Raw genomic sequence first — 21791 nt, 5'->3', positions numbered from 1 at the left:
CTACTAGTGGAAGATCTATATTGCAACTCCCATATAAGTATTTATATGTAGCAAATGAGATGTCCCAATTCGAAATTCTGCCCCTGTAGCCATTGTGTACCCTGTACTCCGTGCATTGATCCAATTTAATCTATATGACAGGCGACCCTGACCCATCTTTAACTTGTCCCGGGAACCTTGGGTCTTTAAATTGTTCTATTCGTAGCCTATTCTCAAAAAGAAGAAAATCCCCCCCTGAACAATACCAAGGTAAAGGGAATCATCTCTGTCATATGTGTTCGGCTCTTGGCTCGTGCCCCCCGACTCATTGACCCTTTCGAAACCCTGACCTTTTCAGCCCTTTCGCATCCCTTCATCCATCACACTCTCACACATACCGTCCCCTTCTCATTTTCCTCTCAACCACTTTATTCTCAGTTTCTTATTCTCGAATCCCATCTCGGCTCTTCTTCCCCTCGGAAACGTGTCTGTGCTATTTTAGGCCCAGCCCCAGGATTTCCCACACGAGGGCGGTGACGCAGGGCCCTTTCAACTTCCCGAATCCCCTCGATCGACACGCCCACTTCTCCGCGCTTGTCCGATTCCCAGCATCTTCGATTCCATCTCGAGTCGCCTTCCGGACTCGCCATGGTGACGGTCGGCAAGTCGCACCCGGGGGCTGACCCTGTCCACCCTCTCCCCACCTCACCCGATCCGGTCGGCGCCAACTCCCCGCCATCAAAGCGAGATTTAGCTTCGTGGTGGAAGCAGTTCAAACGAAGCACTAGAAAGGATGAATTGAAAGGTAAGCCATTTTTGGTGAATGCGATGTTAGAACACAGGCGACCGCGTAAATGTGTCCTGGGGCGCTCTCGGCTCGCGGCGGTTCGCGACAATCCCCTAAGCCCCCTCGTCGCACAGGGCATGGTTGCTGCAGTTAACCATGTCGGAGCTGCGACTTCGGTCGCTGTTCAATTGATTTGTTTGGGTTTTCATCGTTGCGAACTGGTATGCTGACCCGTTTATCGCAGAAGAGGCACCTTGCGGCATCTTCGGGATTGCGCTCAATGTCAGCATCAAATATGCCAATGTGGCAATCTCCTTGACCAACGACCATGGCGAGAGCTTCATTTATGGATACGTGCCCATCGTGGTCGCAAAGTGTGGGGTTTTCTTAAAAGAAAAAGGTTAGCATTTACCCTGCTGTTTTCGATGAGTTATCGCTGACCTATTTTAGCAACGGATGTGGAGGGCATTTTTCGTCTAAACGGATCAGCCAAGCGTATTAAGGACCTTCAAGAGGTCTTCGATTCCCCCGAGCGATATGGCAAAGGACTCGACTGGTCCGGATATACCGTTCATGATGCAGCAAACGTCCTTCGCCGATACTTGAACCAGTTGCCCGAACCAATCGTGCCATTGGAGTTTTACGAGCGCTTCCGTGAACCTCTGCGTATCTACCAGCGACAGGTCCTAGAAGGCAAGGATACAGCCGATGCCGATAAGTTCGATCACGCAAAGGCGGTCGAGACATACCAGAACCTCATCATCGAGTTGCCCCCATTGAACAAGCAACTGCTCCTCTATATCCTCGATCTTCTCGCGGTCTTCGCCTCGAAGTCCGATCAAAACCGCATGCCGTCGGCTAATCTGTCCGCGATCTTCCAACCAGGCATGCTGTCCCACCCCCAGCACGATATGTCGCCGGAGGAGTACAAGTTGAGTCAGGATGTCTTGATCTTTTTGATTGAGAACCAGGATCACTTTCTGTTCGGAATGAGCGGTACGGCTGCCGATGAGCAGACTATGAAAGAGGTCGAGGCAGGGATTTCACGCCCCGCATCTCATCCGACTATCCGACGATCAGTATCCAACGCCAGTGCGAACACAGAAAGTCATCGCAAGTTGGACAGCATCCGACGCAATGTCTCCGTTTCGTCGCGCAACTCCCGTCACTCCAACAACGCTCAAAGCCCAGTAACTCCCACCTCCATCACCAGCGGCGGCGGCGGCGGTGTCCACCGAAGCAACACCTTGCCCTCAAAGATGGGCCCCGTCTTGACCTCCGCTCGTTATGCACGAGCCAACGACACTGGCTCGAACAACCCTTCCGGCCTCGCTGTTTCTCATCAGAGTTCTCGATCCACTAGTCGAACGCCATCAGTGCGCGAAGAGCCGGAGCAGGCCCAGCCGATCCCTGAGTCGATGCCTCAGGCGCCTCCTCAGGCGGTCCCTGAACAGACTCCCGAGCAGCGTCCCGAGCAGCACACCCCTAGTCGGTCGGCTACTTCATTGAATCCAGGAAATGCTTATGTGCACACGTCAACCCATGGCCCATTGCCTCCGGCAGCTGCTGAACGTCTCAGCCTTAGCGAAACTGCCAGACCGCATGAGAATCTCAACACAGCAGTCGCATCACCCCCAGTCGCTCCACCCCCACAGGTTGTCACGCCAAGCCGTGAGCGTAAACTCTCGAATTTCTTCACAAAGTCACCGCCACAAGATAGTGAAGTGAAGGAACATCGGCAGCCGAACCGCCTGAAGAAGAAGCGCATTCCCGGTAGTGCAAGCATGAGCGCACAAAGCTCGGCCAACTCCCTCCACGCCTCGAGTGTAGATCCCAGTGCGGACATTGAAGCTAAGCAGGAAAACCGTTCCGGGGAAGCTGCTGTTGGCGACACCACTCCAAGACCGCCAAATACTGCGACACTCGGCAACCGAGAGAACCCTCTTGAGCCAAACCCGGCTCTCGCAGAGGGTACAACGCAACCTCACACTGACCACTCTTTGCGACCTAACAAGTCGCGCACGCCCTCCATGAACTCGCGTTCATCGTTCACTGATCAGTCTGACATGGACCAGCCTGACGATGTCTCTCGCCACGAGAATCGTCGTAGTTGGCGGTTCCATCGGTCTCCAAAGCGCACCACGGAGCAGCTTGGATTGGGTTTCGCATCTCCACCCCTGGGGGCGACAAATCCTCGAGCTGAGCAAAGCACCAGTTCGATCGGCAGCGGTCACTATCAAAATACGGACCTCTCTAGCCACCCACTCAGCCTGGATGCTGGCGTTCAAGGCACTTCCTCCATAGGATCAGAACCCGAGAAGAAGAGTTTATTCGGAAAGTTCAAGGCGAAGGTCGCTCAGGTTCGGGATGGTGTTAGGGATGATCGTGAGCGCACAAAGAGCCCCACCCGGTCGGAGAACGACCCTGCACTCGCCAACCAGCCTCTTTCTCCTATTGCTACAGAGCTGACAAATGGCAACTCTGCCTCAGTCGACGTCTCACGTGAACAACCTAAGGAAGAGCATATGCGCTCACCTGTGTCTCCCTTGCCTGGCGCTGGTCTCCCCCCATCTATCCCCGAAGAGCCGCATAGCCCTGAGGCGTCGGCGGCTGTGCCTGTCGTCGACCAGAAGGAGCCCGTCGAACTGCCTGCTACCGAGTCCGTGTCTGCACCAGAGCCACCGGTGTCCCATGAAATCCTGAAAGAGACCGCAGGGTCGTCCACCTCGGCTGCTTGATCTCTTTCAAACTGTTCTCACAAATTGTTTCCTTTCTCCCACTCCTATTATTATCACGATTGCTCCTCCGTCGGTTGCACCTCTGTCTTTTATCAAGTTGTGCAGGATTTGTTTGACCATTTAAAAGGTATGGCTTATTCACGGAGCATTGGCGTCGCTTCAGGCGTTGGATGATGTTGTTTTTCTCGTTTTTTATTTTCGTTCGTGATGAATGGGCTTCGCCCTCGTTTTCGTGACCCTCTTGCACTTTCATCCCTTTGCTGTCGATTGGATGGCGTGGTGCCTTCCAAGTTCCCTCTGAATGACCCCCATGTATTCTTTATCGCGTTGCTCCCAACCCGTCTCCTCGCAATGGTCCGAAGCTTTCTTCGTATTATTAGCCCGTTTCCGGATTTCAGTTGATCACGTTGCCATGTGGAATGAATGTACGCCTGTCTCTGCGATTGCAGCCGGTCTGTCTTGATCTTTTTTTCGTGCTTTCCCCCCCCCGTTCTTGTCCTATTTTTAGGCCCAGCTGCGTTATCGGTTTGGTATTATTGCTATAAATCCGATGGCAAGAATAGGGATGTTGTTTTTCAAGATTCCTTTCGCGCTTCTTCTGCATAGCTGTAGGATGTGTCTGTGACCGGAGTGCCGCGCCAGGGAAATCCTGGGGAATTCGTTAGTCCACATCGTACCAATGGTATTCATCAGCTCAGAATCCACCGAGAAAGGAGCAATTGCTTTCCTGTGCGTATTTGATGGTGAAGGTGATGTTGTCGCCTGGAAGACTAGGAGGTGGCGTGGAGTTCCCCGGGGCCAAGTTCACTGACGAGTCAGCGAAGCACCATCTGGGCTATTCCTACGACTAAGCAGCAATATCACAACTTTGGAATGGCCTGGATGCTCCTTGCACTGAATATCGATAATTATATTCTATCTACACAATACTGAGTGAAGCCTATCGGATAGGTACAACTGCTTGCTGTGATGGTATAAAAATGGTCGAATCCATTTAGGGCACTCTGTCATCTGCATGTGCATATACGTGCATAATGCATTTAGGTAAACAGTAAACAAGGGAATACCCTTTAAAGGGGTTTCGAATAGCCTCTCCTAATGGAAGACAAGAGGGAAATATATGGTGCGTACCTACATACATACGCTTGACCACATCTTGCTAGCAATCGTTGTCCTGGTTATAAGCCACCTCTCGTTCATCCAACATTTTGCTAGACCGGATATGTTCACTGAATATGAATTATAGGTTGAAGATCTGTGGCTTCTCTTCCTCCGTCATGTAAGGGCTGCGCGGCTGCCCCGAGACATATGGCACTCTTATACTAATGCTCTAAGCACTTCCAAGGTTGATCATACCCCTTTACCCACTCCCTCACCAAGTGTATCAACCTTGGAAGTTCGGCTGCTCCCAATCTGACAAATCCATCGAGTCAGTCTCTACCTAGGTAAGAGATGATGGTTACCCTCGTCTATAGACCGGTAACCGTTTCTCCGCTGCGTTTATCACGGCGTCGATTCTCATTTATATATGTATATATTCATATAGGACTATTGACAAGTAACCAAGTACAAATCCATTTAGTTATGGCGTCGAAAATAATGTTGATGCCTAAGAAGGCAGGCAATAAATACTTTATGCCTGACATATCAGGGGACGGGGCAACAAGGCCACAACCAATCACCGTCGAGCTGTCATCCCCATTGAGGACCCTCCATTTCCACCCCGAATCAGCCGGAAGCTGCGCAAGGTTTGTTTTCCGCAGAAAACTGCCAGTTGAACGCTGCAATGCCCCAAGATACCTCTTCCATACCAGGGGCTTCCTCCTCGACACCCCAGGCGCCTGTCGAGAAACCGTCCGCCCCTCCGGTCAACATCCTCCCCTCGCCGATAGCCCGGATCTACTCGATTGCGCACCCAGCACTCCTTTTGGGATTGGGCGCTACTCGCTTCGAAGCATTGGTAGCTGATCCCACCAAGGAGCTTCTTTCAACCCTACCATGGCTCACCCTTGTTCAAATTTTCTACGTGATTGTTTGTCTCCCGCCCGCTGGGTCAACACCGTCACCGGAGACAAGCACGTCCGCCCCGGCTGATGGCAAGTCAAGTCCACGGTCATCTGGGCCCGTTGGTGCTGCGCGTCATGGAAAACATGGAAAGCGGAAGCAGCACGCCAACAGCTGGGCGTGTATTTGGTCCCGGTCACTGGTACGCGATATTTCTCCAATTGAGTTGCAACTGCGAGCCATTGGTACTGACATGATTTTCTAGCCGGCCTTCCTCTCGCTCTCTCTGACCTTCGCCTTGGCCACCCCAGTGCTGACGATCCTTCTGGTTCTATTCGGCGCTCCGCTCACAACACACAATTCTGAGACCGTCCTATGTGCGGCTCACATGGCCGTTCTGTCCGCGACGGCCCTGATCTACGCCCATGGGGTGGATCGCGCCGTGTGGAACGAGGTTTGGGGCATTGCCCGTCCCGCTGATGCGGTCTGGGGCAGTGCGCTCGGCACAGGGTTGGGGGCGTGGTTCGGCGCTATTCCTATTCCACTTGACTGGTGAGTTATACGTCCTATACTTCAAATGCCGAATACCCGGCTAACTCGATACATGAAGGGACCGACCTTGGCAGGCATTCCCAATCACGATTCTCGTTGGAGCCTACATCGGATATGCCCTTGGCTCTTTAATTTCTCGTACTCCGTTCGTTTACGGCAAGCGTGTCAAATTTACATCGGAGGACTTGAGCGATACGGAAAAGAAGACTAACTAGGGGATCTGCCGTGGGGTCCCTCTATATTGGCGCAATACGGCATATTTCTGGAGATACATGCCTGGCTTGTATTAGCATAAAAAGCCCTCACGCAACTGCCGCTACCAGTTATAATTTGTTTTAGATATCCAAAGAATTAATTTGTTAATATAAATTCCTTCAATGGGAGCATCTCGCTCTTTATAGCTTGCTGTGATCTTTGAAGCTGCCATGTCGCCCTGAGCCTTTGCTGAACTTCGCTGCACCTGCGATAGCTTCCTGCAAGATCACCTTGCCCCCGGCGTTGAACTCCTGGGACATCGCATCATGGAACGAAGATGCCTCATACGCACTGTAGTAGCATGACTGGCGATCTGTGTTGAGACACAGCTCAGGGAACGTGATGAGCTGTTTTGCTATCCCAATGGCTTCCTTTAGTGATTCTCCTTTAGGAACCACCCTGTTGGCCAGCCCCATAGTCAACGCTTCATGGGCGCTCACAGGCCGACCGGTCAATATCATATCCAAGGCGCGGCCAAGGCCGACAATGGCTTGCAGCCGGACAGTTCCTCCGTCGATCAAAGGCACACCCCAGCGTCGACAAAAGACCCCAAAGACTGCGTCTTCTTCAACCACACGCATATCCGCAAGTAGGCTCAGCTCTAGACCTCCTGCGACGGCGTATCCGGAGATAGCACATATGACTGGCTTTTTAGTAATGAGCCTGGATGGACCCATTGGCCCCAAGTTGCGACCATTGACAGGATGGAGGTTGTCGCTGGGTGTGTCATTGCTTGCCTGTGCAACGCTATGGAGGTCGGCTCCTGCGCAAAAGCTACCACCGGTACCTGTGAGGACACACACTTTCTGTTTCGGGTCATCCTCAAAGACAAGAATGGCTTCGTAGAGCGCCTTCGCAGTCAAGGGATCGACGGCATTCTTCCTGTCAGGGCGATTAATTGCAATCACCGAGATGCCTGAATATGAGGAAGTATCTAGTGTCACTCTGACGTGTTCCGCCATATTCAAAACAAGGGAACTATGAATAGGACAAAATGTTGCTAGTCGAGCGTTTTATAGTCCATGCCTCGGCTAAACCCCACTTCTCTCGACCTCCAACCATCACCGTCACTCGGGGACCTACCCTGTCGGGCATAGCGCCATGTCTTCAGCATGTATAATCTGTCATAAAAGAAAGGTGTCGCATCTATCATCCATTGGTGTGATTCCTAGTAATTGCTAATAGTTGTAGGTGAGGTGTGACTTTGCGACGCAAGACCCCTGCAGCAACTGCAAAAAGTCGGATCTGGAGTGCAGGTAAGTACCTAGGTAGGCCCGCCCAAGAGAAGTCGAATAATTCAAAATAATTGACTCCATTTAGACCATATACGAGGAAGCGCAAGAGGTTCACCAACAGCCTATCGCCAGGGCGGAATGTGTCAATCTCTGCTCCCTTGAGTCAGACACCGCGGACCTCACAGGTTCCTCCCGGGTCAGCAGAGCCGCAAGTGACTTCACAGCAGAATTCCTTGAGCGGGTCTCATGGGGTAACTCCAATTGAAGGCAATACAGCCGCGGTCGCCAATAATGGCGAACCGTTCATTAAAGAAGAGAGCTATCGCGGCCGCAGTGAATATCTCGGTGGCAGCGTCCCGTTTGATGAAAATATGGTGAAACCTGGTCGTGAAACTACATACACCAACCCCAAAGCATCAGCAACTGATTTGCAGATGCTTCGCGATCAGGGCGCCTTTGAGTTACCTCCAATATCAGTCCAGACAGAGCTAATGGCCAGTTTTGACACGCACTGTGCACCCTGGACGCCGGTTGTGGACCCGAAATGGCTGGATGAGAGCGCGCCGCGATCAATGCTGCTCCTCCAGGCTGTCTTTCTCGCTGGAAGCAGAGTCTCCAAAGCTCATCTGGACTATGGGTCCAGCGAAGTGTTTTATCGACGAGCAAAACTACTTTTCTTTTTTGGTGGTTGTGATGACCCTTTGATTTCTATTGTGGCCGCCTGTCTGCTACATTGGTATAATCCGGTTGGGCCCGAGGATGTCTCTACCGACACCAGTGGGTTTTGGATTCGAACAGCTGGGGCAATGGCTTTTCAGATTGGGCTACACAAGGAGCCCTCGCCGAATTCCCGAGACCGGGGGCTCCGGAGAAGGCTGTGGTGGTCTCTCGTGGTATGTATCTCCTTGAGTCTGCAACTCACAAAGTACTATGAGCTAAAATCTTTAGGTGCGGGACAATATAATTTCTGTTGGTGTCGGCCGACCACGAACTATCAATCTACGGGATAGCGATGTGCTTCCGCCATCACTTAATGACTTCCCCACGAACAACTTCAAATCCCAATTATTCTTAGCGTACTGTACCATATCCAAGCTTCTGGGAGACACGGTCGAATCCCATCTGCGGCAAGAGATCTCTCGGCAAAGGCGGGTCGATCTCGAGAACGCCGTCTACCGATGGGCCAAACAAGTCATTCCAAGATTGCGGTCATCCGTCGCAGCTCAAGACGATGCGGCTATTTGTAACCTCGAAGTTCAACAAATGCTGGTCATGTACTTCGTGGTGCTTACTATTCTCCATCGATCGCCTACACCAGGTAGCGTACCGCCCGCAGCATCGCTGGTCGCATCTTCGTTTATTGCTGGGATTTACGAGGAATTCCTGCTTCGCGATGAGCTTCGATACTTAGGCCCTGTCTTTGCATTCTACCCACTATGTGCTGGACTGTCACTCCTTTCTAGCTGTCGCTATACCCACCTTCAAGGTACCGCTGAACATGAATTAACAGTCATGAAGCTCTCCCTTCAAAAGCTATCCGAAAGGTGGCTCTCGGCAGTCGGACCGTTGCGGGCACTGAACAAGTTGACCGAGAAAGTCCGAGAGCTGGGTCCCTTCGAGGGTCCATCGCCAACGCTCGATCCGGACGCGGCCTCTTTCTTTGAAGGGTTCGACACGACACTTTGCAAACAATGGCAAGCCATTGGGCACTCCTTGGAGCCCAGCGGTGGGACCACGGGCATTGCGTCTACTTGCACTATGGCGGATATTCAGGACCCTAATGATGCCCTTCGGTCCCTTGGCGCTCCACCGGGGCAACAGCCGGATACTTACGATTTTGCGTCTCTTGATGTGAGTTTGGATCCATTCAGTAATAATTGGGAAGGCGCCGGATTTGACTGGAGTGGTTCCTGGCTACTCAATGTATGAACACACAGGGCTAGAGAATTGGCGTTCACACAAATAGGTCTTTGGTTCATGTCTTGTTTTTCATTTTAATGTATAAAAGCTCTTTCCACTTCGAAATAGCACCATGATCTGTTCATATCGCCTTTATTATGACGTATATACTTGTCCCTATTGTCTTTGCATGTCTTTGTGGAATATACCCTTCCAAGGCTGAGCTCCACAGAAATTTGGCACCGAAACGGCCTTTCAGACTGCACGGCGATAAGCAGAAATACGCCTTCATCAGAGTATATGGGTCGTCGACGATATAGAAACTGGTCGAGATGTAAGGAGCCGATTCGGTGGTTGAGTATATGGCTGACGATCCGAAACGAATACCTGTAGTTAGGGCACTATTGTCAAATTCTCAACAGCACGCAGATTATATCCGGGAAATGCATCCATGACTTTGCCTTTGGGGTATACCTAGGTAACTCCCCTGTGTTGAGCCCAACAACTTTCAACTTTCTCTGACTTCCCAACCTTGGAACCTGTCAGCATGTGACCTTAGAAGCAACCCTAGGTTTGCTTATTTGCTTTCGACTTTCGACTTTTCATCCTCTTCCTATTTTCATTTCAACTCTACCTTTCCTTTCTTCTACCTTTCCTTGATTTTTCACTTCTCCCTCTCATCGAATCAAATCATGGATGATATCCCGCGGTCATGGTTCCCTAGTGGACTAGATGAAGGCAAGAAGGTGACTCTCGATAAGCCCTCGTCCTCGAAATGGGTGATTGGCAAACTAGTCAATACGCATAACTACCAATCAGACGAGACGCATGTTCCCTCCTACGTCTGTGCTCAGTTTGAATGCGTCAATGCTACTGATCAGGAAGAGTGCTTTATGCGCATTTACGTCCAAGTTCCATTCACCGGTTATGAGCACGCAGCCCGAGATACACTTGCCCAACAAGCAGCTGAATTCACACCCCCGGAGCTAAATGCGTACAAATTCCTCACCGACAATGACTCGCGAAATACCCCTAAGTTACGAGCATATAAACAAGACATTCAAGACGCCAATGGACCAATTCCTGGAGGGCATATCACATGGATCGTATGGCACAAAGTGCCTGGAAAATGTCTAGGAGATAGGAGAGATGCCTTGCTTTACTGGGGCCTGAAAGCAACTGAACGAAAACGTGTCCGTGATGCCTTCCTTCGGGAGTTTCCGTGAGTTGACCACATTTCCACTACTACCGGGTAAACTTGACACGCTGATAATAATATTATTAGTACGATCATGAAAATGGGATATTCCCCTAATCACCTCAGGCCTCGCAACTTGATCTGGAATAGTGTTAACGGTGCTCTGTATGCTTCGTATCATTCTTATACTCCCGGAAGTTGATGTTGACTAACGTATCGCCGCAGTTACTTTGTTGGTTTCCGGGATGCAATGCCTTTCAAGGCCAAAGGAACTTTTGGTGAAGAGTGGTTGCCATATTTTGATCTTGCTAAGCCCCCTCAGAGAAATTACCAGAAGTCAAAGGATTACAAGGGAGACACCTCGGGTTGGGTCCTTTGACTTTTTAATTCTCAATCAATAGGCCATGACGGCTCTAGACTATCTTGGCTTGGTGCTGCCAGAGCTCTGAGACAGAGGGAAACGGGCGGTGACAGGAGTGAGCAGTACGACTTCGTCTGCTGTTGAGAACTGGGAGCACAAGGAGCAACCTTGGAAACTATGTAGCTACGTAATCTGCAACGCACTGCTAGCAACCAATTCTAACAGTCGCTCTAGTCTTAGCCTCTTACTCCTGTCTACTCGATTAATGTTAGAATGCAAAGTGTTGGTTGGATGTTCATATATACAGCTAAATGAATCATCAAAAATACCAGTCAATGTTACATGCTATATATGGCATAAACGTTCAGCTTGACTTGTTCAAAGCTTCGAACCCGCCTTTTGCAAAGATCGGTGACCAGATGCACGGTTCGCCGGTAAGTCAACTCCCCAGGCAATGCGACAGTCCCATTGCAGATGTTCCTCACCTCCAGAGGTAGCGCTAGCAGTGCCACTGACTGTAACAATGTCATGGAACACCTGCTCTCCAACGCCACCCTCAGCACTCAAGATCCAGCGACGAGCGATCTCTGCTGTCACAGGGTCATTATCGCGTTCGGTATCAAGCGCCAGAAGAGCACCCGATAGAATCCAAGCTACAGTAAACATAAAGCGACGGCCATCGGCGACAGTCGTGGCGGGATCCTGAGTCATGAAACGAGCATGCAAAGCCAACCATGCGGCTGTCAGGGCATTCCGCAAATCCACGCTCTGAATCAGGGCCAAGGTACGGTCAAGCCATGTTCCGAATATCTTCAGGTTGTCTTTCTTAATAAGGAAGCGGACGAACTCGCTGGCTAGCACATTGGTAGTGCCCTCCCAGATAGAATTGACGGCATTGTTACGCAGAATCCGAGAGATGTTGAACTCGGGTTCGTCAGCCTCATCCATATAGCCGACTCCACCCATAGATTCCTGGCATTCTTGAATTCCAGCAGTAGCCATCTTGCTGATAACAGCCTTGGCAGTGGCAGTCAAGGTACGGAAAACCACCTCGGCTTCTTTACCAGGTTGAGGTAGATGCGCGATCTTATTAGACGACGGTGTTCGATCTTCAACAACCCCAAACAAAGCAACCGTAAACCATGCAAGGTTCATTGCGCCCCGGTGCTTTACTTCCATGTCTGCGAGAAGCCGCAAATGCATTGGGATTAACCAGAGCGGTTCGCCGACAGTAGTCCTTGCTTTCGCGAAGCTCTTCGTGATGCTGATGGCTCGGCGCCAACCAGCAAGCGATCCAACAAAGGTATGGAGCCGGGTGACGTTGAGAAGAGGCGCAATAGTGACGATACCCTGGTCTATTTCCCCGATGAGGTGCGCACGCATGTCCTTTAGTTCCAATTCGGCTGTCGGTAATTCTTTAGTACCGAGTTTGTTCTTCAGTCGGTGGATTCTGACGCCATTAGATACAACTCTGGAGACACCATCACCGCCGACCACGGTCCGTCGCAATGGCGCAAGGAACGTGCTTAGCTTCCCAGATGGCGTTTTCGCGAGCAAAAGAGCAAGGTTTGCATCTGTTGCCGAAGAGAAGAACTTGAATCCGCTGATGAGGTAGTCACCGTCACCCAGTGGTTCGGAGCCCGAAGAGCTAGCTAGCGGCGAGTAAGTAGCCCATGTTTCAGTGTTTTGGACGTCGCTTCCACCGGCTCTCTCAGTCATCCACTGGCCCGAGGTCCAGTGATCATCCTTTTCGGAGATCAACCCCTGAAACGCAGTATGAAATGGATGTGTAGACGGCAGCTTATTGATTCTAGACGAGAGAATAAAAGCAGCACCATCGGTCATGCTAATCGGGCAGGAGTACAGTCCAGAAGAAGGCGAGTACAAATAATTCCTGGAACCATGGCATGAGCGATAGCATAGAAAATCGACGACAAAATACTCACAGTGCATACTGAACTGTTCTTCGATCGACTCCCAAACTCTTATCGTAGCCCGCCGAGACGATCCTAATCGGATCAAGTTAGATCATGCACGTCATCTCGAAGGCGGCGTTTATAAAAGATACCTATTCCGAGCACCCCATTTTCCCAATTGCTTCCAGCCTTCTGTGGTTACCAACCTATCATAATCATATCGCTTGCCCCAAACGTTGTGGCTCTTCACATATGGTACATTGCGCTCGGCATCGGCGCTCCATTCACGAACCTGCTCGGAAATAGCCTCGGCACCGAACTGGGTGAGATGCGGTTGTACAGATTGCAATGTAGCAGATGGTAGATACCCTGGATAATGTTTAGAGATTATAATAAGTACAATAAGTACAGATGAGTGAGGGACTCACATGCCAGTGCCCGCTGAAGGCTGGGATCCGACGTGTAGGTATTCTCCAACGGCCCGGGATCGGTGATGTAGCCGCTATCCGCTGTCGCGGGCTGTGAGGACGACATGGTGTTATTCTTGGAAGTGAATTTAATTAGAAAGTGACAGGCGAAGCATTGGAATGGGGTTGATAAAAGCAGTTGAAGATGCGGAGGAGATGGACCTCGGCCGTCGGTTGTCTCATGGAAGTATAAAGTCTCATATTTGCCCTCCGTAAAAGCGCCGAACTGCCTTTAGTGTCACCTTATTGACCCTGCTACATAGTCTGGTCATAGTCTAGTGGCGAGCAAGAGATAATTGTATTGTTAAAATATCAAGACAGGCCTTGAGAGACTATTCTAGCTATAACAAGCCTTCATGGGCATATCAGCGCTCCATCGACAGATCTGACTTTTTATTCATTGTTTTTACCTCAAACGGCCAAAGACTTTCACATATCGTGCAGCGTGTTGTATCCCGTCTCAACCAAGCTGCGCGGTCCTCGGGCGTCCGAGCAGACATGCCAGTAGAAAAGGCCACCCAGCTTTGACGAGGTCACAAATTCCGCCTTCTGTTTTACTGTTTCGGGGGTATCATATGTGACGAACCCTCCATCAGCTCCAACACAGTATGATGCACCAATGTTCCGGTCATGGTACTCCTGTGTGCCCGGTCGCGGCAGATCGCGGTAGTCAAAAACGCCATCCTCGCCGCCGCTTCCAGTATACCGCTGACCAGGGCCATTGCTACCCAGGAAGGATCGTCCGTAAACCGGGACACCTAAAATGATCTTTCTAGGGGACACTCCTTGCCTCATGACGTAAGAAACTGCAGAATCACCAGATATGGCTGAGCCATAAAGCTGGGCCTGGTGGCCCGTCTCCGATTCCCATGGTCCAGCGAAATCGTAGGTCATGAGATTGATCATGTCAAGATGCTTTTGTGCCGCAGCAAGGTCAATGTTCCGCAATGCCCACTGGCCGGCAGGGAGGGCAGTGGTAAGGACATATCGTGGAGCGGGTAACACTTCCCGCAGGCGTGCGAGGAGTCGAACATAATCCTTCCCTTGTCTGGAATCAGAGGGATGCTCCCAGTCGACTGCATAGCAGATATAGTGAGTCACGTGCTTCCAACTTGCGTCAAATCAAAAAGATACCGCGGCCTTACTGTCAATCCCATCAATTCCAAATTGATCCACCAGTCCCCGCGCGGTGCGAACGAAGGTGTCCAACCGAGAGCGGCTGTTGGCTACAGCGGCGAAGTTCTCACTTCCTTTTCCGCCTCCCCCAACAGAGAGGATGACCCTCATCTTAGAGTACTGTTGCTTCAACTGGACAAAAGCTCTAAGACAACCTTCTGCACCGTCAACGGGCATCTGGGTGTCAGCCCATTCATCACTCAGCTATGACGCAGCGTCAATAAATATTCCTACATCGGCGCACGCTTAAACCTAAACTTACATAGACAGTACCATCATCTTTCACCCTGCGAGAAACCAATTTGGATTAGCGCGTCAGCCATCTACTCGAACTCGGGCCTTTGAACGGCGATGATTGGCTGCGTTTTACCAGGCAAATGCGTAGAACACGTGTGAGATAAATCCCAAGCGCAAAGAAGAGGGAGGCTCCTTTCGATAGATTCTCCAATTCGGATAATAGGCCGCGTTCGTGTACAATGGCACCTCGTATGAGACGTGGGACTCGGCCGCGGGGTCACGATCCGCGCCCCGTCGGCGGAAGAGCCTGGAAGCTGAGAACATTGTCAAGATGTTAAGGTTAGTATGAAAGGTCGCGCATTGGATGGAACCACGGAAAGGACTGAAGTTGAACTGAATTCTGAAAAAAAGGACAAAGGAAAGAAAGAAGAGAAAGAATTGGATTGCAAGTGGAAAGTTGCCTAGAACATGCTGTGTGTTTCCTTTTTAGGAATTCGTCACGTGGATCTTCGCCTTTTGTTACAACATACCCTCCCCTTTTGCACTTACACCAATTAGGTGGACTTTATGATCAGGCAGTTTGCAGATGCAAATCTGAGCTAACTTGACTAGGCTGCTTGGCGTGGTCAAATCAACAATTGGACACAGTAAGATGCGGGGAATGCGGGCTAAGCATATGCGCACCATTTCTTTTTCCTTTTAACAAAAATATGGAGTACGCATTGGCTGATGTTTCGCGTCAGATGGGTTTGCCTGCCAACTGGCAACCTGCACTGTCTCGGGGTTCAGTTACGAGCTGTGTTGGATCCAAAATACACCTGATCTTCTCCGGCCATACGGAGATGACCTACGGTCCGATCTAATCAGCGCAGATGGAGTAAGAATAGGGAGAATTTCCACTAAGGCGCAAGTGTGGATCGACCTGCATGAGCAACGCACCCCGTGTTCGAAAGATTTTGCGAAACGGCGCCAGATCGCCGTAAAAGAAAAATATTGTGGACGATCATGACTCGTGAAAATACGAATCCAGACTCAAGCTCGTGTTGGTGCCCCGGTGAGCAATTTATTAAGCCAATGACCATACAAGACACAGGTTTGACATCTTGCGAATGTTTGCTTTTTTGGATAACAAAGCGTGCATAGGGGGTATTCGATTCGCTGACAGGGAGCCTATAATATGAGGCTGGGGCCTGCACGACTAGAAGGCTCCATGAAAATCGAGCAAACGCCCGTCCGTTGGCAATCTGTCAACCTCCCTCCTCCATCCTACAGTTGCTTCACTACAGAGGGTGCTGCCCTGGGTGTCAATCTCGGGCCAAGTTGACAGGCAAGGCTTGACAGTAAGATTTGTTCCGTGGTCGATTATCGCCCTGTGGCGGCTCCGTGTTTGCGTTGCCATCTGGATCAACTCCAATTTCTACCGTTTGCCGAATTGGAACAAGGTGGCGAATACGATGAGAAGCTTCCAAAATACGTCTGCTACACAATAGGATGGAAGTTTATACTCAACCGCAAGGCGGTAGGTAGAGTGACCGAAGAAGGTTTGGTTGTAGCTCCTCCGATGTGGTGGTAAGTAAGCCAACAGCCTCCAACACGTTACCTGAAAAATATCGCCCACCGAGATCTCTGGGGCTCCGGCAATACTCGCATACACCAGGCCGACAGTCCACCCTCAAAGGCAAAGTCTTCCGCCCCCCACTTTTTTGAAAGCGCATCTTTCCATTCTTCGATCCGTATCGTTTGCCTCTTGCCATCAGAACTTTCAAGGACCATCATCCCCGCCGGCACAAGTTCAGAGGGCCGAAGCGGAGTGCCAGTATAATAAAATTCGTGCCGAGGATCGCAGATGCCCCTAAGATGGGATGTCGCGGACCCAATACCGTGGTAACACCGTCGACAAATGGCCGTCAAAGGGCAAGAACGACAGAAGTACCAATGGCATATCGAGTTCATCTCACGCTTGCAGTTTGAGCACTCGGCGAGTTGGTCGATTGGGAATGGAAAATCGTCATCCTCCGGTCTTTCATTTCCGTCATCTGGAAGATGCCGCTTCGCCTGCTGCAGACAGTCCCTATGCCAGACCTTGAGCAAATACAATGCCCCGTTAAGATCTTCGTGGCTGTCCGCAGCCACCAGAAATGTCCTAAAGAGGATCATAAATGCCTTATCATCGTTGGAAGGACCATTGTCCGACAACAGCTCGATAGTTCTCTTCACACGACCACGGAGAGCTTCTCTGGCGTTTGTGATATCTCCCTGGTCCCGTAGCCAACTCGAGATGACCAAGCAGATATCACTCGATTCAGTATTTTCGTCCAACCTCAAAAGGGACTTTGTAGACAATGGAACCTCTGGGTGGTAAAGACACACGGTTGCTAAGCGGCTTCTTGACCACGTCTGAGCCGCCTCGATGTTCCAGCTGTCAGAATTGTCGAGGGAAGCAACCTCGTACCAAGCTTGAATTCCTGTTCTGATAAGGCCGTGCTCGAACATCATTGACCCGAGCAAGTATTTCGCCACTGCCAGGTTATCGGTTTGAGTCTCCCTTGAGGCCGCAGCTCTGCCCGGAATCAATGCAACAAGATCAATGTGCTTCCCATTATCCCGCATCAGCGCATAGTGAAGGGCCCGATATATTATCCGGGGCGCCCAAATGATTGCCGAAGTGAGGAACTCGATCAAATCATCTTTCTCGGTCCAGCTAAGAGAAACGGCAAAATCGAACACGTCTTGAACACGATCTGTCTCGTGCAGCTGCAGAAAGAGCCAAAAGAACGAATGTAGCGTATCCCTGTCTCGGTAATCATCCTTTTGTCCCACAAATGTTTCCCAGGCCTCGTTTGCGGTGGCAACAGCCTTGTCAGTCATTTTTCCAAGGTGCTCCATTTGCGCAGTGTTCAGCAATTTGCCGATAGAATCCTGCCAGTCACGGTCCCAGGAGTTGTCGTACAGCGACTCGGCCAGATCAGAGTGTTCTAATGCCTCCTTGTACCTTCCGACCTTCGTACATGCACGAGCCATATCTCTGTGAATCACAGAGAGCGCTTGTTTCCTTAAGAAAGGCTTCCTATGATGTTCATCGAGAGCGATCTGGAATTGTTCGATGGCTGCCGCATAGTTATGATTCAGGAGGATCGCCTGAGCGAGCCGGGCATGCCATATGGGCGTTTTCTCGAGATGCTGTATCTCCGCGGTATGCAGTATCTTGCGAGGCTCCAGACCGGGCACTAACACCGTAAGCTTCCCATCCGAGGTTGGCCCGGTGGCTGCCATTTGAGAGTACACAAATAACATGGAGGAAAGAACCCCTGGTAATCCATCCTCCTCTTTGATATCTTCCGGAACCAGCCAAAGTCGGGAGAAACTCTCTGCCAAACGAGAAAAAAGCACCGTGAAAGGACAGGCGTCGCTTGCCACCGTCGAAGACCGAGCACAATCCTGCAAGAGCTGTTTCGCATCCGGGGAGAGCCAATTTAGTACCAACTCTGCCCTCTTGTTCGCCGTATCACGATCTCGAGCATCCCACCAGTAACGGGCGATCTCTGTCGGGTGGGACGACGGGTAGAAGAGGTATATAGAAAGGCGATTCACGCGGCAATTTTCAATGAGCCAGTGCTGGGGCTGGAATACCGGCTCCTCGGTGAAGAGGGCGGCAAGCAGAGTGGCTATTGCTTCTCTTCGATTTGCTGCTTTCGCTGGGTTTGCACGCGATAGGTGCAGCGGCAGGAATTTCTGGGCATATCTATTTACTGGCCCTAGCCACCTCTTTGATACGGGCGCGAAGTTTCTTTGGAGAGCGTAGAGTAAGACAAATACAACGGACGCTTCAGCTCGGTCGGGGTCGATCTGAATGGGTCTAGCCTCCACAGGTTTGCTGAAGAATTCGTAAAAGGAACTATGACGCAGAGTTACAATGACCGCGTCTTTGTCTTCTTCTTCCTCATCCCCAGCGGGCCGGAGCGAAAACAGGGATGAGTATACCGTGCGAAGGTCGTCCTCAAGATTCAGGACCTCCTCTCCAAGAATGACCTCCAAGATAAGGTCGAGCTGCTCGACAGTCAGCGGCTTCTGAGCCTTCGACACAAATGAAAGTAAGATGTCAAGCTGTTGAATCTGTGTCCCCGTCGCTTCCTCGGCTAATCCTTCCTCATCGGACAGCTCATCGGGCAATTCATTCGTCATCGCATCCGAGGCCGACAACTCTCTAGCTAGGCGCTCTAGCTCCGCATGCAGCATTGCGCTGATTCCTCGGGGCATCGTCCGCACTGCCTTCCGAATCTGCTCCTTTGTCCGACAGCGCAGAACAGATTTGATGACAAGGTTGGCCCATTCCCAAAGGCCTTCTGCTTGCCCCCCTATCTCCCGGACGACCTCGGCTTGAAAGTCTGGAGAACCGCGAAACAACTTGGTCTTCTGCAGCTTCTGAGAGACATAGTTGGAAAGGTCGTCCTTGTTCTTTTCACTAGTGATTTCGATTTCGGGAATCCACCCAAGGGAGTGTTCGTCGAGGATGCCGCGCACCGAGTTTCTGCCCAAAAGTACGACTCGGATTGGTGGGGTGCCCATCCGGTCCTCTGTTGCGTACGTCCTCTCCAGTAGGCTGAAAAGGATCTCTTGTTCCTCTGGGTCGGCCTCATCGATACCGTCAATGATAAAGCAAATGCTGCGGTCCGGTGGAGACTCGACGAAGTAGTCGAGCAAGAGTTTCCTCCAGACAACGTGGCTGTTGGCTGGGTCTTCTTTCAGACAGAACTCTTCGACATGCGCCGCGAAGCCCAGTCGCTGGACAACGGCTTGCCATGCCAGCGTCCGCAGCGCTTTGTTAAAGGATCGCAGATCCAAATCGTTGCTCTTGAAGAAGAAAGAAGCGACAATGGGTGCAGATGGGGCAGCCGGGTCTGCCGTCGCGAAATCGCTGATGATTTTGGACGCCACATACGACTTACCGACACCAGGGCCGCCGTGAATCCAGAGGAGAGGCTCGGATCCATGCCACCAGGACCGGATCCTATCTTCAATCCAGCTCCCCGATCTAGGTATCCGATTCTCGTTGATCGCGGAGAAGACGCGGCCGGATGCAGAGACGGGATCTAATGCCTTCTTCACTCTGTCAAGTCTCTCACGGTCATTTGTGTTGCCGTCTCGTTCGAGTAATTTTGCTGTATTTCTAAGCGCCTGATGAGTGAGATCGAGCCCGTGAGCGGAGACCATCTTGTGTTCCTGGCTCGTCAACTCCTCCAGCTCGCCCAGGAGCGAGCTAATCGACGTATCTTCAACCAAGATGTTCTTTGTCCATTTTGTAAGTCTTGCTCTAAGCGACCCACGACTAAGTAATTTCTGCGAAACCGCGCAGACGCGAAGGAAATTAACCAGAACACTGACAATGATTGTCTTCATCCCTTCGCTGAGAGGGACACCACTGTATGAGTTCAGACGGAGAGCGAAATGGCCAAGTTTGTGAAACAACTCCATAAGCATGTCAAAAGATTCACTGACCCTGCGAGCACCTCGAATCAGAAGCATCATAGCGCCCATGATGGAACCGGCTGGTGGAAAAGCTGCGGCGGCTGCACCCGCAATCAGATCGCCCCAGTTCTCAAAGGGCACCAGGACCATCTGCATAGCTTGGAAGAGCGGGCGTTTCTGCGTCCGGAAGTCTTCAAAATGGTCCTTCTCCGCGTCTAACTGACGGGACAGATCCTCGGGACCGCGGACCTTAGGGAAGTCGCCATCGGTAAGCGCAATTCCCGTTTCTTTAGCATAGTCGTCACAGGCAGAATGCCAGAGTGCGGACAGCTTGCTATCCGAAACGTCACTTGTTGTTCGAGTCATCGTGATTTGGCGCCCAGACAGGAGGGGCAGTGAGGTTGAATATTCATGCTCTGACAGAGTCTGGCATGATGCCCCTCATTTCATGCAGTAAAACTTCATTTTCAGGACTAGCTTGTGCCACGTCATTTTGGGCCTACGGCGTGCATCGGCAAGCGTCCCTCAGTTAACCTGACGTTGTTGTTAGCCACCTGGGCAACTTCTGTTGCTTCATCCGCCAGGTTTTTTTCGATCCTATCTCTTATCGCTGTTACTTCTCTCCACGCTCTATTCTGATTGCTCCTGTAGGCTTTATCTAGGCCTAATTCCAATAGGTTCCAATAGGTTCCAATAGGTTTCAATGGGTAGACTATGTTACTGCCCTCCTATAGGCCAGCCCATTATGTATACAAGATACCACAAAAAGACCACCTAGAACTACATAAATTATGTAACTAGTCATGTCAAATTCACGCTTTTACGACTTAATGGGAATTTCAATGGGGTGGGGTTTGTGGGTTTTGGCGCAGCCTATTCGGAAGGTGATCGTATACTCGAATAGACACACTATTAAGAAACTACCCTCCCGTGAGCCTTTCTATTAGAGATAACAGTAAAGTATTTATACCCATCGCATCTATCTATAGACGTCGCTATTAACGCTGCAATAGGTAAATAGCTCGAAGTATTAACAAAGGCGGCGCTAGTATCCGTTATACACTTTCTCTAGCGACGTTTAAAAAGTCTAATCGAAAAAGTTTATATAGATCGCTTCATCCTCTAAAAGAAGATAGTCTATATAATCCTCGTTCATTTAAATGCAATGTCTAGACTTTCCCGGTCAAGTAAGAACTCACTTTCGCTAATAACGTTCGGCCAAGGGAAAATACCAAAATAACGAATCACAACACACTAAGCTACCTACTCGGAGGCCTAATAAACACCACCATCTCAACCCTCCCGAGATTCTTGAGGTTCTTGAGGTTCTTGGCTGCTCAACTATTCCGCCGACAAAAGGAGTGTAATTGTGGACCATATTATGAAGAAGATCGGTGAACATAGGATCTCATCGTGTCTACTATGGTTAGTATCGTCGGCCGTGTTGACAAGCAAGACCTACAGCTATTAGAAGTGTCTACAATATATAGTAAGCTTATAGGGATGCCCAAAACAGGCATA

General features: G+C 50.7%; 8 protein-coding genes across 8 annotated transcripts; 4 read left to right on the top strand and 4 right to left on the bottom strand.

Annotated features, from left to right (window-relative positions):
- Positions 1-627: 627 nt before the first annotated feature.
- Positions 628-3504, top strand: N7525_003892 (uncharacterized protein; the record flags this gene model as incomplete). Its single annotated transcript, XM_002566350.1, has 3 exons — positions 628-784; positions 1011-1166; positions 1217-3504. The coding sequence occupies 3 exons, from the start codon at positions 628-630 to the stop codon at positions 3502-3504; spliced, it is 2601 nt and encodes an 866-aa protein (XP_002566396.1).
- Positions 3505-5290: 1786 nt separating this feature from the next.
- Positions 5291-6275, top strand: N7525_003891 (PIG-F family protein; the record flags this gene model as incomplete). Its single annotated transcript, XM_002566352.1, has 3 exons — positions 5291-5710; positions 5774-6060; positions 6119-6275. 3 exons carry the CDS (start codon positions 5291-5293, stop codon positions 6273-6275), a joined length of 864 nt encoding a protein of 287 aa, XP_002566398.1.
- Positions 6276-6455: 180 nt separating this feature from the next.
- Positions 6456-7277, bottom strand: N7525_003890 (enoyl-CoA hydratase/isomerase family protein; the record flags this gene model as incomplete). The annotated part of the gene is made up of 1 exon (XM_002566353.1): positions 6456-7277. One exon carries the CDS (start codon positions 7275-7277, stop codon positions 6456-6458), a length of 822 nt encoding a protein of 273 aa, XP_002566399.1.
- A 644-nt stretch (positions 7278-7921) lies between these two features.
- N7525_003889 (transcription factor domain-containing protein) lies at positions 7922-9479 on the top strand (the record flags this gene model as incomplete). The annotated part of the gene is made up of 2 exons (XM_002566354.2): positions 7922-8443; positions 8499-9479. The coding sequence occupies 2 exons, from the start codon at positions 7922-7924 to the stop codon at positions 9477-9479; spliced, it is 1503 nt and encodes a 500-aa protein (XP_002566400.2).
- Positions 9480-10141: 662 nt separating this feature from the next.
- On the top strand, positions 10142-11026 carry N7525_003888 (uncharacterized protein; the record flags this gene model as incomplete). The annotated part of the gene is made up of 3 exons (XM_002566355.1): positions 10142-10671; positions 10735-10812; positions 10873-11026. The coding sequence occupies 3 exons, from the start codon at positions 10142-10144 to the stop codon at positions 11024-11026; spliced, it is 762 nt and encodes a 253-aa protein (XP_002566401.1).
- A 360-nt stretch (positions 11027-11386) lies between these two features.
- N7525_003887 (putative acyl-CoA dehydrogenase) lies at positions 11387-13458 on the bottom strand (the record flags this gene model as incomplete). The annotated part of the gene is made up of 4 exons (XM_002566356.1): positions 11387-12902; positions 12955-13017; positions 13077-13293; positions 13353-13458. The coding sequence occupies 4 exons, from the start codon at positions 13456-13458 to the stop codon at positions 11387-11389; spliced, it is 1902 nt and encodes a 633-aa protein (XP_002566402.1).
- A 362-nt stretch (positions 13459-13820) lies between these two features.
- On the bottom strand, positions 13821-15128 carry N7525_003886 (glycoside hydrolase family 18 protein; the record flags this gene model as incomplete). Its single annotated transcript, XM_002566357.1, has 4 exons — positions 13821-14467; positions 14537-14771; positions 14830-14854; positions 14938-15128. The coding sequence occupies 4 exons, from the start codon at positions 15126-15128 to the stop codon at positions 13821-13823; spliced, it is 1098 nt and encodes a 365-aa protein (XP_002566403.1).
- Positions 15129-16400: 1272 nt separating this feature from the next.
- Positions 16401-20636, bottom strand: N7525_003885 (NACHT domain protein; the record flags this gene model as incomplete). The annotated part of the gene is made up of 1 exon (XM_002566359.1): positions 16401-20636. The coding sequence occupies one exon, from the start codon at positions 20634-20636 to the stop codon at positions 16401-16403; it is 4236 nt and encodes a 1411-aa protein (XP_002566405.1).
- Positions 20637-21791: the final 1155 nt, after the last annotated feature.

The sequence above is a fragment of the Penicillium rubens genome (genome assembly GCF_028828025.1).
Source record: "Penicillium rubens strain IBT 27055 chromosome Unknown utg000002l_segment0_segment0, whole genome shotgun sequence".
Lineage (NCBI taxonomy): Eukaryota > Fungi > Ascomycota > Eurotiomycetes > Eurotiales > Aspergillaceae > Penicillium > Penicillium rubens.
Note: the sequence above shows the minus strand (reverse complement) of the source record. Positions and strands in the feature narration are given on the sequence as shown.